The 12,559-nt window shown below is 38.5% G+C and overlaps 1 protein-coding gene across 3 annotated transcripts in view; it reads right to left on the bottom strand.

Annotated features, from left to right (window-relative positions):
- NEMF (nuclear export mediator factor) overlaps window positions 1-9,269 on the bottom strand; it is a 54,290-nt gene extending 45,021 nt beyond the window's left edge. For 2 of the 3 annotated variants that reach the window (XM_005685629.3, XM_005685630.3), the window contains exons 1-4: window positions 9,124-9,269; window positions 8,219-8,287; window positions 7,998-8,100; window positions 4,523-4,648 (exon numbers count right to left, since the gene is read on the bottom strand). In XM_005685629.3, the coding sequence (XP_005685686.2) occupies window positions 4,523-4,648; window positions 7,998-8,100; window positions 8,219-8,287; window positions 9,124-9,182 (357 nt within the window). In that variant the 5' untranslated portion in view covers window positions 9,183-9,269. The remainder of the gene's footprint in view (window positions 1-4,522; window positions 4,649-7,997; window positions 8,101-8,218; window positions 8,288-9,123) is intronic. The other variant, XM_018054373.1, reaches the window with a different exon arrangement.

The raw sequence follows: 12,559 nt of genomic DNA, 5'->3' as shown, positions 1-12,559 counted from the left end.
AAACTGATGAAAAACACAGATCTGGAATCACAGATTCTGGAAAAGCACTATGAACCCCAGAAGGTGATTACAAAGGAAAATCAACTATGCACCTCATGCACTGAAAACCAGACAAAAACAGAAAACAGAAACAGCGGTCACCAGAAGACAAAATAGTAACTGCCAAAAGTTACTTAACTAATTAAAGAGACAACTAGATGGCAAACCTGGCCCTAAAAGAAGTGCAGTTAGTAAAGTACTTAGCATGGGCGAGAAAAGAGTGATTGCGCAAGATTGCCAATTGAGGGCAATAAAACTGCAACCTCTAAGGCTATCTTTTCTCCTGACAAGAATAATTTGAATATCTTATTACATGGAATTAATTTTCATTGCCATCAGACAAGAATTGTTTGCACTGTCAGTTTTCTACAAGTTAAAGCCCACTTTTAACAAGTTGTAAAAAAGCCTAATCAAGAGTAAGGAGCAGGGACTTCTCTGGTGGGCCAAAGGGTGAGAATCTGCCTGCCTACGCAGCTTTGATCCCTTGTCCAGAAATATTCCACATGCTGCCAGGCAACTAAGCCTGAGTGCCACAACTACTGTGCCTGAGCTCTAGGACCGACAAACCACAACTCCTGAAGCCTGCGCATCTAGAGCCCATGCTCCACAACCACTGAAGCCACTACAATGGGAAGCCCATGCGCCACAGCTAGGGAGGAGCCTCTACTCGCTGCCAATTAGAGAAAGCCCGAGTGCAGCAACGAAGACCCAGGGTAGCGGAAAAAATACACTAATAAAAACTTTAAGAAAGGGTAGCAAATCGAAGATATACATCCCTAGAATCCCCAGGAGTACTGCCTAGACAACACCTGGCAGGATATTAAAACAACATTTTATGCTTTTTTGTCTCTTTTCAAATTTTGGATTTTTAAGTCTCCTGTTACAATCACAACATTTAAAATTATTCTTGATTACACATATACAAGCTACTCTGCTTCTTGGACTGATTTACACAGATGTAGTAAGAAATGTTAACACTAACATATACTACATAAATCTCCTTGTACTACAGACAGCAAATTTAGAGCCACATGGTATCAAGAGTTGCAAAGCCATAATAATCACTGCTGCCTGAAGAATTCACAAGAAATTTGGAATTTTATTTTCAATAGCCTCTATTATTCCAGAGACTTAAAAATTACTATTTGCTTCTAAGTCAAAGCCACAGAAGCCAAAAAAGAAAAAACAAAACACTACTGGCTTCATCTGTGGTACACCTACAAATGTAAGTAAATTCTTCTCTACCTGAAGTCATGCAAATCTACAAGAAGTGACCTTCCTCACTTACTGCAGGCTAGGATCCTATATGACACACAAGAGGTCCAAGGTTAGGTTCTCAGGAGGACTTTGAGGACACAGGCTCCACTCATGAAGTATAAGGTTTATTCCTTAATGGTGAGCTTTTCACATCTAATTAAATGAGATTTACCTTCAAATCTGCCTAACTGTAACCTGGTAAAAAGGACAAATTCTTACTGAACCTATGTAAATATACACATTGTCAATGGGCAGTAAAACAATCTCAGTAAAAGGCAATTGTACCTAAATTCTAAGGGACCAAAGAGAGCAAACTACCATTTAAAGAATATATCACTCGAATTTGCACTAGTATAGTATACTAACTCATAGGTCAGAGAAAGGTAAAGAGCTTTATCATGTAACGATCACAAAAATAAAATCAACGATATTCTGAAAAAAATAACCATAATCCGATTCTCTCCAACTTACTCAGTCCTGTATAATCAATTCTAGTCGCCCCAGATCATAGGTTAACACTATTTTCATGAAAACATCTGCTTCTAGACTAAAAAGAGTCTTAAAAATTCTAACTTGGCATCCCTGATACAGTTTGGTATCTGTCCAATATTAGCTCAGACATATGAGTATTATTTAAGAGCAGGGGTAAGCAAACTTTCCCCATCAAAGGCAGGATGATAAATATTTTAGGGTTTGTGGGCCACATATGGTTTCTGTTGCATATTCTTCTTTCATTTTAAAGAGCTCTTTCAAAATGTAAAAGCCATTCTTAAACTCACAGCCTTTTCAAAAAGAGGCTACAGGTTATATAGTTTATCAACTTCTATTTAAGAGTATCCGGTATGTCCTTTTAACTAAGGTTCTGAGGCTGCTTTCTTTGTTAAAGATTCAATTTATAGTGACAAAATTATGGAGATGAAACAAATGAATTGTTGCCAGGGTGCTGGGATGTGAGGGAGTGAGGTGGGTGTTACTACAAAGGGGTATCACAAGGAAGATCTCTGTGGTAATGGAAGACTTCTGGATCTTGATTGCAGTGGTGGTTACATTAAACTACAAACGTGGTAAAATGCACAGGACTATATGTACCAATATTGATTTCCTGATTTTGATACAATAATATAATTATATAAGATGTACAACTAAGGGAAACTGGGTAAAAGTTACACCAGACCTCTCCGGTTCTATCTTTGCAACTTCCTATGAATCTATGATCATTTCAAAACAAAAGTTTTTAAAAAGTTATCATACAAATTTTTACAAATGGACCACTACCTGAGACCACATACAAAAATCAATTCCAGGAGGGCTACAGCTGTAGCTGCTCTTGCCTACAGGGGAGGAGGGGGCAGAAGGGGAAAGATCACTGGCAAAGAGAAGGGCACAGACAGTTAAAGAAAGTGCAGGGATCAACAGCTGGTCTTGCTGTCCCTGTCCCACATTCAGGTCAATAACTAACACAGGTAAGTTCACTTGTGATAATTCACTAAAGTACACATTTATCTAACAAAAATCTGAAAAATCTTAAAAGCATCTTGTGAAAACAGTCATAAGAAAAAAAGTCTCAATATTATTTTTAAAAATTATACAGTATTCTATTAGTTGGGTCTCCCTTGATTACTTAACTAATTTCTTAGTCAAAGAAATTTAGCTTTAAATACTGAAGTTGCTTGGAGCCTAGAAAGAAGACAAAAATTCTCTATCTCATATATAAGGAACAAATAGGGACCAATTTCCACCGAAGAGCTGTAATTAAGTCCAGTCCAAATGACTCATGAAAGAAATAAATGGGACCATATAGGAGATGATAATCACAGAGAAAAGGAGAAAAAGCAAAAAACAAAGACATTCAGGTTCTTTCCAAGTTTAACTATTAAAAACACTATGAGAATATCCTTGACACGATCCTTTCCAAGCACCTGCATCAAACGCTTATAATAAATTCCTAGAAATGGAATTCCTGGGTCAAAGGTTTAGGCACATAAACTTTAAAAATCACCTTATAATCTGTCAAATAATCCTCGAAAGTACTTTTCTAATCTGCCCTTGTTCCTGTACAACTTTTTTTTTAATTCGTCTTTTTTTTGGCCATGGATTAAACCTGTGCCATGGCAGTGAAAGCTCAGAGTCCTAACCACTAGGCCAGCAGGGAACTCCCTGTACATTCTTGATAATATTGGTTGTCATCAAACATTCCAATCATTTATATGCTGACCAAGAAATAAAATAAGAGGAGAAAAATATTTTTATCTTTCAGTAATTTGTGAATTTATATATGTTTCCATGCTTTCATAAGCCATTTGTATTATTCTTTTCTGAATTGTGTAATCAAGTACTTCACCCATTTTTTCCACTTGAATGGTTTGTGAAAACTACATATTGAGGGTTATGAACATTTTATTTACCCTATGAGTTAAAAATACTTCTCCCTAGTTTTTCACTTCATATGTAGTTCATGGTGTTTTCTGCTTTACTCAGTTTTTAAACTGTCTTACTGGTAGGTTAAGTAGTTATATTTATTATTTTCACTGTTAAGCTTAAAAGTCTTTTTCATCCCAAATTTGTCCATCTTAATCCATATTTTCACCTAGCACTTCTATGGTCTCACTTTTTATACTTAAATTTTTCATGCAAATAGAATTTATTTTGCTGTTGACAGCTCATGAAAAAACATTTCCAAGATAGAACAGGTAACTAAGGATTAAGAGGCAAGAAGAATGGTGAGGCCATCAGCAGTCTTCCTTTTATAACTGATGACACTGAAAACGTGGCAATGTCCCTAAGTCTCAAATGCTGTTTATAACAAAACTATTTGACAATTTGCTGGCTCTCTCACATTAGTCCTGAAATTTAAAGTACCAGATAATATCTTCAATTCTCAGATCTTCATCTACCACATTTAAATGCTATTATTTTTTGTTTTTCTGGCTGCGCACATGGCATATGGAATCTTAGTTCCCAGTGGAAGCATAGTCTTAACCACAAACCACCAAGGAAGTCCCTCAAATACTATTTTAAATGGCTAAGGTCTGCCTAAATTCTGGGCTCCAGATAAAATGAAGATTAATGGAAGATTACATTTTACTTGCATTGCACTACATTATCCTAGTGTATCAATGGCCTTTCACAAGAAAAAAATGTTCCCTGCTCATGTCTGATAGCACTATTACACGAATAATCGACAATACAGTGAATTCTCCTCACCCCACCCCCAAATTTAACTTACCCTGTCATAGAGCTCAATGATTAAGTGATAAGCAGCTTCATCACTTCCAAATTGAAAATCTACAATTCTATCCACACCAAGCTGCTTTGCACTGACTAATCTCCGACTCTTCAAATGTTTTCGGCACTAGCAAGAAAAAGAAGAAAAAGGCATTTAAATAGTAAAAGTGAATTTCTAATCATTTGGTATTGGTTTATAAGTAAGTTTATCCTTCTAATTTCCATTAGGAATAATATCTTAAGACTAGCAGATAAAACAGTATAGTCTTAAAATCAAAACTTACAGAATGATAATCAGAAGAAATACATTTTATTTCATACCACTCTGGCTGCTAACTCTGAAACAGTACTTCACATTCAGTTTTTAAGTAGACAATAACAGATAACGAAATTTACTTTTTTGCTTTATATCACTGCTAAATAAACTCCTGTTCTTGTCCTGAAGACCACACACAAAACCGTAACCTTTTTTTAAAGCCTCTTTCTACTCCACTTTTTTAAATATCCCAAATTCCTTTTGTGTGTTTGTGTCCAAGATTAGTGATTTCCACTAATCTTTCAGTTCAAATACAAATTCTGAACCATGAGCTTACTGGAATTCTATAAATCAGTCCTATAACTTACAACCTATAACCTATTCTCACAAACTTTATTAATAAATCCCAAGCAGAATTTTTCTGGTACTATCTCCAAGTTTTTGAACAGCTTAGCTCAAATCCAAATGCAGCAACTCCTATCTTTTATCAAATCCCATTTCTATCCCTAGTCATAAGGTTCTTGTTCTTATCAGCAATTAAAATAAAATGAACATATTAAACCCAAAGGCAACTGACTCGGTAAATACCTACTGTTTTATATTACATGTACTACCCTTCGAAGTGAAAGTCACTCAGTCGTGTCCAACTCTTGTGACCCCATGGACTGTAGCCCCCTGGCTCCTCTGTCCATGGGATTCTCCAGGCAAGAGTACTGGAGTGGGTTGCCATTTCCTTCTCCAGGGGATCTTCTCAATCCAGGAACTGAACCTGGGTCTCCTGCATTGCAGGCAAATTCTTTACCAACTGAGCTATGAGGGAAACCCATACTACCCTTTAGTATAAATATCTTAGTATGACATCAACCAAAAACAAAACTACTCTGTGGCTCCTTAAAAAAATTTTAACAATTGTTTCTCATTTTTGAATTTGAAAGACCTGTTAGTCAAGACCAGAAAGAAAGGATGCTTTCTTTTCCTCAAGACTCAACTCCAAGACAAATTTTACAGATAAGTTCATCTAAAACCAGCTTAAGAAAAAAAGAAGAAATATGCAGGGTCATTCTTCAAATCAATGCCAATTCTTTCATAACTAAGAACAGTTCTCCAGAGTTACAGTTCAAACTGACTAAAATTTTCATTTTATGTATTTAGGCAGAATCTTATACTCACATTATATTCAGGCAGATATGAGACTTTTCAACATTCACAGGATAAATAATCTCCCCCTCATAAATTTAACAGTTTTCATTTAGAAGTGGCCTACATTAATTTTGATTTAAACAGTGACCTACATTCAGGGTTATCTTTAAATTCCCAGGTGAAAATCATAATCAATTTCCCCAGTAATATTTTTATGAGAAAAATAAAGTTAAAATGAAGACAAAAGGCATCCTTGAATGGAAAAGAAGTCCACACCATGGAATGGTAAAAAAGGGAAAATTATCATGAGTATAGGCAGACATATAATACATACGTAAAACTTATTTTTTCTTTCTCTACTACCATCTTGCTGAAAACAAGCTTCTGTCAGTGCCACAAAGCTATATCTGGCATTTCCAAATGTGAGAATTAGGAAAAGTCACTGATTTACCACATACTAAACATGATCCTGCCTGACATACAACAGTAACAACTGTTAGATATTTATAAAGTGCTTAATGTTGTCTACTCCACTGGAGGGAATTTGTATACATACTTAGATTGACACGTATACCTAACTCATAAAAGTTTTTTGTTTTTTTGAGTGTCTGATCTCCTATTGATATAGTCTTATTTGGGGATGTTTACACAATCCCAAAAGCATATAGCTTATTATCTGTTATATCATCTGTAAAACTGAAATGATATTTGTTCTTCATATCCACTGAGTTGCTAAACAACTCAAATGAAGCATTATTCCTTGAAGAGTGCTATACAAATATAAAGTGTCATTATTATTAAGGACAATTTCCAAAAGAAACATTTTGGGTTACTATTAAGTAAATGAAACTTTTAAAAATTTGATAATTTTGTGACAGGCCTTGTGATTTGGGAAACACTTACCTAACGTGTAATCCAAAACAGATTCTAAGTTGCTGGGGATAAGGATCTTCTCTGTAAAGCCTCTAATGAAATAACACAATGCCAAAACAAATAAATTTCTGAAGGAAAGTGAGGAGGAGAGGAAGAAGGAAATTAATACATATGGAGCCCTATTATGTGTCAGGCATTGTGTTAGGTGCTTTACATTTAACTTCAATCAATCCTCACCAATAACCCCATAACAGAGGCATTATCCATATTTTACATTTAAAGAAACAAGTTCCAAGAGGTTAAGTAAAACTTCCAAGTTACAAAAGTATTCAGCAGCAAAACCATTAATTCAAAGTTATGTAAATCTGAGTCTAACGTCTTTCCTCTGTACCATGAGCTCTCAGTATACCTGTTATGTCAATAAGCGAATGGGTAATACATTCACAGATGCAGGATCTCAGTTTTAACAGTAAAACAGAGAGAAGTAAAAAGTAAAAAGATATGGTTGGTAGCATACTAATGTCATTGAGTATTCCAACAGAATATATACTGGCAGCTGAAAAGTGAACTGTGGAAGACAAGGCTAGGGAAGCAGGGCAGAAAACAGAAAGCCAAGAACGCCGGGGTGCGGGATACAGACTCAGAAGTCCACACCATGGAATGGTGAAAAAGGGAAAATTATCATGAGTATAGGCAGACATATAATATATATGTAAAACTTGTTTTTTCTTTCTCTACTACCATCTTGGTGAAAACAAGCTTCTGGCAGTGCCACAAAGCTATATCTGGCATTCCCAAATGTGAGAATTAGGAAAAGTCACTGATTTACCACATACTAAACATGAGCCTGCCTGACTTGTAAAAGTGGGGTAACTAATCGAAACGATGCTGTAGAAAAATCACTGTTGGTCTGAAACAACATTTTTTTGACAGTGAGAAGCATAGAGTTAAAAGACTATAAAGTCCAGCTCTATAAAAGCTTGAATTAGAATGGTAACTTTGGGAAGGAAAGATCTGGAACACAAAGTGGTGTGATGAGTAAAAGGGAGAAGTTAATAAACATCTCCTTTATTCATCCAGTATGTCTCAACTACTCTGTATTTACCTGTTTTATTTACACCAACGAAGAAAAACCAGTTTATAACTTCAGTTGTTAGTGACCACTCTCGGGGCCTTAACATTAAGCTTCAAGTATAATAAAGTTTACCTTCATGGCAAAACTAGACGGCATCATATTCTTAGGCCACTCAAATTCTGTTGTGTGAATTCGTATGCCAGATTCGAGTAAAAGCGTAGCTTTAAAGTCTGGTCTGTAGAAGAAAAAAGTCAAAATTTCTTTAGGGTCCTACCAGCACCAAAGGTAGGCTGCTTTTTTAAAAAAATAATAATAATTACAAAAGATAAAACAAGCCTATAAAATGCTCTTACTTTTGAAGACGAATAAGATACGTTTTATTATCCACATCGTAAACATTGTTTACTCTCATTCCTAGCAAGCTGCAAAGAGAAAGGAAACATGTAATAAATCATACTACCAACTGAAACATAAAACTTCCCACAATTTAAAGCGTAGGCGGAAGCACAGCCTGTAGAAGAGCGAATCTTTAAAGATAGGGGGTCAACCAGAGAGCAGAGGCTGAAGGCCAGCGACCTTCTGCCCAAACCTCGAATGTAACTGTTTTAAAAAAGTGACAGACCAGCTCCAGGAACCCCATACAATGCTTTGAGTTTTTTTAAGTGATCCAATATATATATTAGGAAATACAGTAAAATCTAACTCAATCACAGAAGAAAAAAATGTAAACGAAGCCCTGAGAAATATGACAAAGCTCACACAGTTAAATAATATTAATAAAAACCGAACTAGAAAGCAGATCTCTGGCCGAATCTATTACCTCCAGCTAAAACTCTTTGGGGTGCGGAGGAGAGTCTACCAAACCAAGCTTCTGGTGTGGAAACCTCTGGAACTAATGACTTACTCTGGTGTCCTGGCGTCCACCTGACTTCTTTAGTAAACGTTTCCTGCCAGACCGGGGCAACTCAGGCCGGCAAGCCGAGAGCCCTGCCAAAGTAGGACGCAAGACCTGGCGAGACCAGCAGCCCAGGACAGCCGGGGGGTGGAGCACGCGGCCGCCGGGGTCCCCCGGGTATCCTCAGGGCCACGGAAAGATGTCACGCGCTCGCCCACTCAGGCCTAGCCAGGTCTACAGGAGAACAGCACCCGGAGGTGGAGGGGGGGAGGGAAAACACAAGGCCCTTCTTATTTCTACGGTAGGGCCATGGCCTTTGCCTCCTGCACCCCCGCACAAGCTTGTTCACCCGACGTACGGTACCTGGCATTCAGCTCCGCAAGTACCGCACGGAGGTCAACGGTGCTAAAGCGGGTCTTCATGGCGAGCCTTGAGGGTCGCTACCGCAGTTTGCTCCACTGCCGGCCTGACTCAACGCCGCTACTCTTATGCGCAGGCGCACTAGGCGGATCTACGGCCGCGCAGAAGATCCAATACTCCTTGAAGCGAACGTCTTTGCGTCACATTTTGTGAAGCGTTCGGCAGTCAAGTCGTCATCGATTAGCTTTTCGTCGTACCAAAACAATTGGAAATAGATACAAATTATTCTCTTGAAACTGCATTCCTTCCTGGAAAGCTTACAAACTAGTCCGGTTACTTTGCTCCCTGGCCTCTCGGGATTCAAGCCAGCCTCCATAGTGACCCCTACTGGTCATAACAATTTATGAGCAACGTACTAGGAGGATTTCCCCAGGTACGGCTCTGTGTACCTGAGGAACTACCACTTTCCCTGGGGCGTACACTGTTGAAATTTAACGCAGTGGACTATTTCTTTCGCCCTACAGTTACCCTCAATGATCAAAGCAAACCATCTCTTAAAAAAAAAGTTCCTATTCTGATAAGTCTTGCTCCCTGAAGAGCATTTTGCTTTTACTGTGAGATTCTTATTCATTCTAGGTATTGGGAGGCCCTGGGCTCAACATAGTACGTGATATACAATGCTGCTACTGCTGCTAAGTCGCTTCAGTCGTGCCCGACTCTGTGCGACCCCATAGACGGCAGCCCACCAGGCTCCCCCGTCCCCGGGATTCTCCAGGCGAGAACACTGGAGTGGGCTGCCATTTCTTTCTCCAATGCATGAAAGTGAAAAGTGAAAGTGAAGTCGCTCAGTCGTGTCCGACTCTTCGCGACCCCATGGACTGCAGCCTACCAGGCTCCTCCGTCCACGGGATTTTCTAGGCAAGAGTACTGGAGTAGGGTGCCATCGCCTTCTCCGTGATATACAACAGGGGCTCCATAAATACTTGGCAACCTGATTATTCAGTTGTTTCGCTACATAATGGTGAAGTAAGATGAAAGATAAAAATGAAAAGATATTAAAAAATAAGAAAGACTTTTTTAAGGTAAGAACTCAAAAGAGACGGGGTCTCGCTATGTTGCCCAGGCTGGAGTACAGTGGCTATTCACAGGCGCGATCCCACTACTGATCAGCACGGGAGTTTTGACCTGCTCCGTTTCCGACCTGGGCCGGTTCACCCCTCCTTAGGCAACCTGGTGGTCCCCCGCTCCCGGGAGGTCACCATATTGATGCCGAACTTAGTGCGGACACCCGATCGGCATAGCGCACTGCAGCCCAGAACTCCTGAGCTCAAGCGATCCTCCAGCCTCAGCCTCCCGAGTAGCTGGGATTACAGGCGCGCGCCACAGCGCCCGGCGAGGAATTCAGACCTACCAGAATTCTAGGGTTTACCGGCTGCAAGTCGTGGCAAGCCGAATTCCCACCAGTAGAAGGCGACTCTAAGTAAAAACGGCTGGATGGATAATTTCAGAAGATACGGGAACTGATGCTCCAGTGGGCATCAGATGGCACAGTAAATCATGCAAAATAGATCAAAATATGGAATAAGCCACTTGATTTTAGGAAAGACGGGGAACCCCATTAACTTTAGTACAAACAGTAAAAGCGAGAGGTCTAACTGGACATAAACAATACTAAGGTTCTTATGCTGGCTCTTTCAGGCATTTCCCAAATAATGCCTAAATATTTTACATAAAAGCAATCCACATAGAAACGGATCTTCTTTACAAACAAAAACTGAAATACTTTATGGTAAAACACTACTTTAGGGCCCTTAGACCTAGACTCATGAGACAGGAGCAGGATACTAATTTAAGTTATACATAAGACAACCATTGGACTAACTCATACATAGCTTCTGCTTTCCCTCTCAAGGAAAATGAGCGTCAGAAGGAAAATACAAAGAAACGCATAAGGGGAAAAAGAAGATAAAGATAAGTGTTATAAAGAAACTATCATTTACTATGGAATTCTATCATTTCTGGGGTTTGGAATAATTTCTTGATTTTGAAAAACTTCTGAATCAGGGGTACTTAGAGACTTGTGAGAAAAATAAGAGGTAAGAGTAAATGGACAAATCATCTTCCCATTTTCAAAGAGAAAATAAAGGTGAATATCTGAAATCACTAACAGATTTTATTGGCATTTGTCCCAACTGAAAATTTAGAGGTAGTTATTTATGGATGACTGAAGCGACTTAGCAGCAGCAGCAGCAGTAGGATCATCTAGAGCTGTGATTTTCAAGCTTTGGTGTGATTCACTCATCACTGTGGTGATAATCAAAGCAAATTCCTGAACATGACACCAGAGATTTTGAATTAACTTTGGCTCAAGGTATCTGTATTTGTAACTGCCAAGATGAATAGGGCCTGTAGCCCGTACTTGGAAGTTTACTGATCTCAGAAAGATGAAGTGGTAATCATTAGGAACCAACAGAGTTTCACTTCAGGATAATTTATAGTCTTATAAGACAAGATTGCCTAACCAGAGGATTAACGATACAGCAGGAAATCAGTCTTGCAAAAATATAAACATGGTACTTCTTATTGAGATATATATGTGGGAAGAAAAGTCTATTTATTTCAATGTTTCTTACTTTTATCATATAATCATTAAAGCCGATTTTATTATATAATTATCAAAACTATTTTAATCTTGCCTTCTTTTTACCATATAATTATATTTATATAATTTATTAATTTTACTTTCCATTCAGCTCATGGACATAGTCAATGTGTAGTGTCAGCGAGGGAAAAATCTCTGCTTTTATTCTTCTTCAGTTCTTCTAGCTGGATTAATAATAAAAGTGATGCAAGACAACATAAGAGGAGAAAGAAAAATAAATTTTAATTAATGCACATGGAGGTTTCATAGAAATGGGACCTAAGAAGTGGCCAAAGCAGGCAGCCTTTATACTTTTTAGATAAATTAATAAATTTGTGAGGAACTGACAGAACAAAAAAACTTAGGCTTTCGGGCACTCAAGTAGTGAAGAATCTAAACCGGATATAGACTTGGGTAATAAGGAAGTAATGAGGTTCATTTACACAGGCTTCTCAGCCTGAGTTCCCTGACTCTGGGGTTAAGGGTGTCCTACCTCTGGAGGCAGGGAGTGCACCTTTCATGTGAGAGATTATTTCCTGCCTTCAGAAAAAGAGAAAGGAGGATGATAGTGTCTCTCTCATGATGGCCATTTCTTAAGTAACTTTAATTCAAAGTAGTCAATGTGCCATTCAGGCACAATTTGGGGTGGCCTACGCTGGCCCAGAGGACACTTCTTGCCCCACAACAGTGAGAAATAAATTTGTGAGGGGGTCCTGGGCATCCTTGAAGCTATCAGTGATCATGTTTCTCTGTAGTGGGAGCAGGTGCCACTGATTCAGGAAACCTGAATGCAAGGGG

This window comes from Capra hircus, chromosome 10, assembly GCF_001704415.2.
Source record: "Capra hircus breed San Clemente chromosome 10, ASM170441v1, whole genome shotgun sequence".
Taxonomy (NCBI): Eukaryota; Metazoa; Chordata; class Mammalia; order Artiodactyla; family Bovidae; genus Capra; species Capra hircus.
This window is presented reverse-complemented; position numbering and strand designations above follow the sequence as displayed.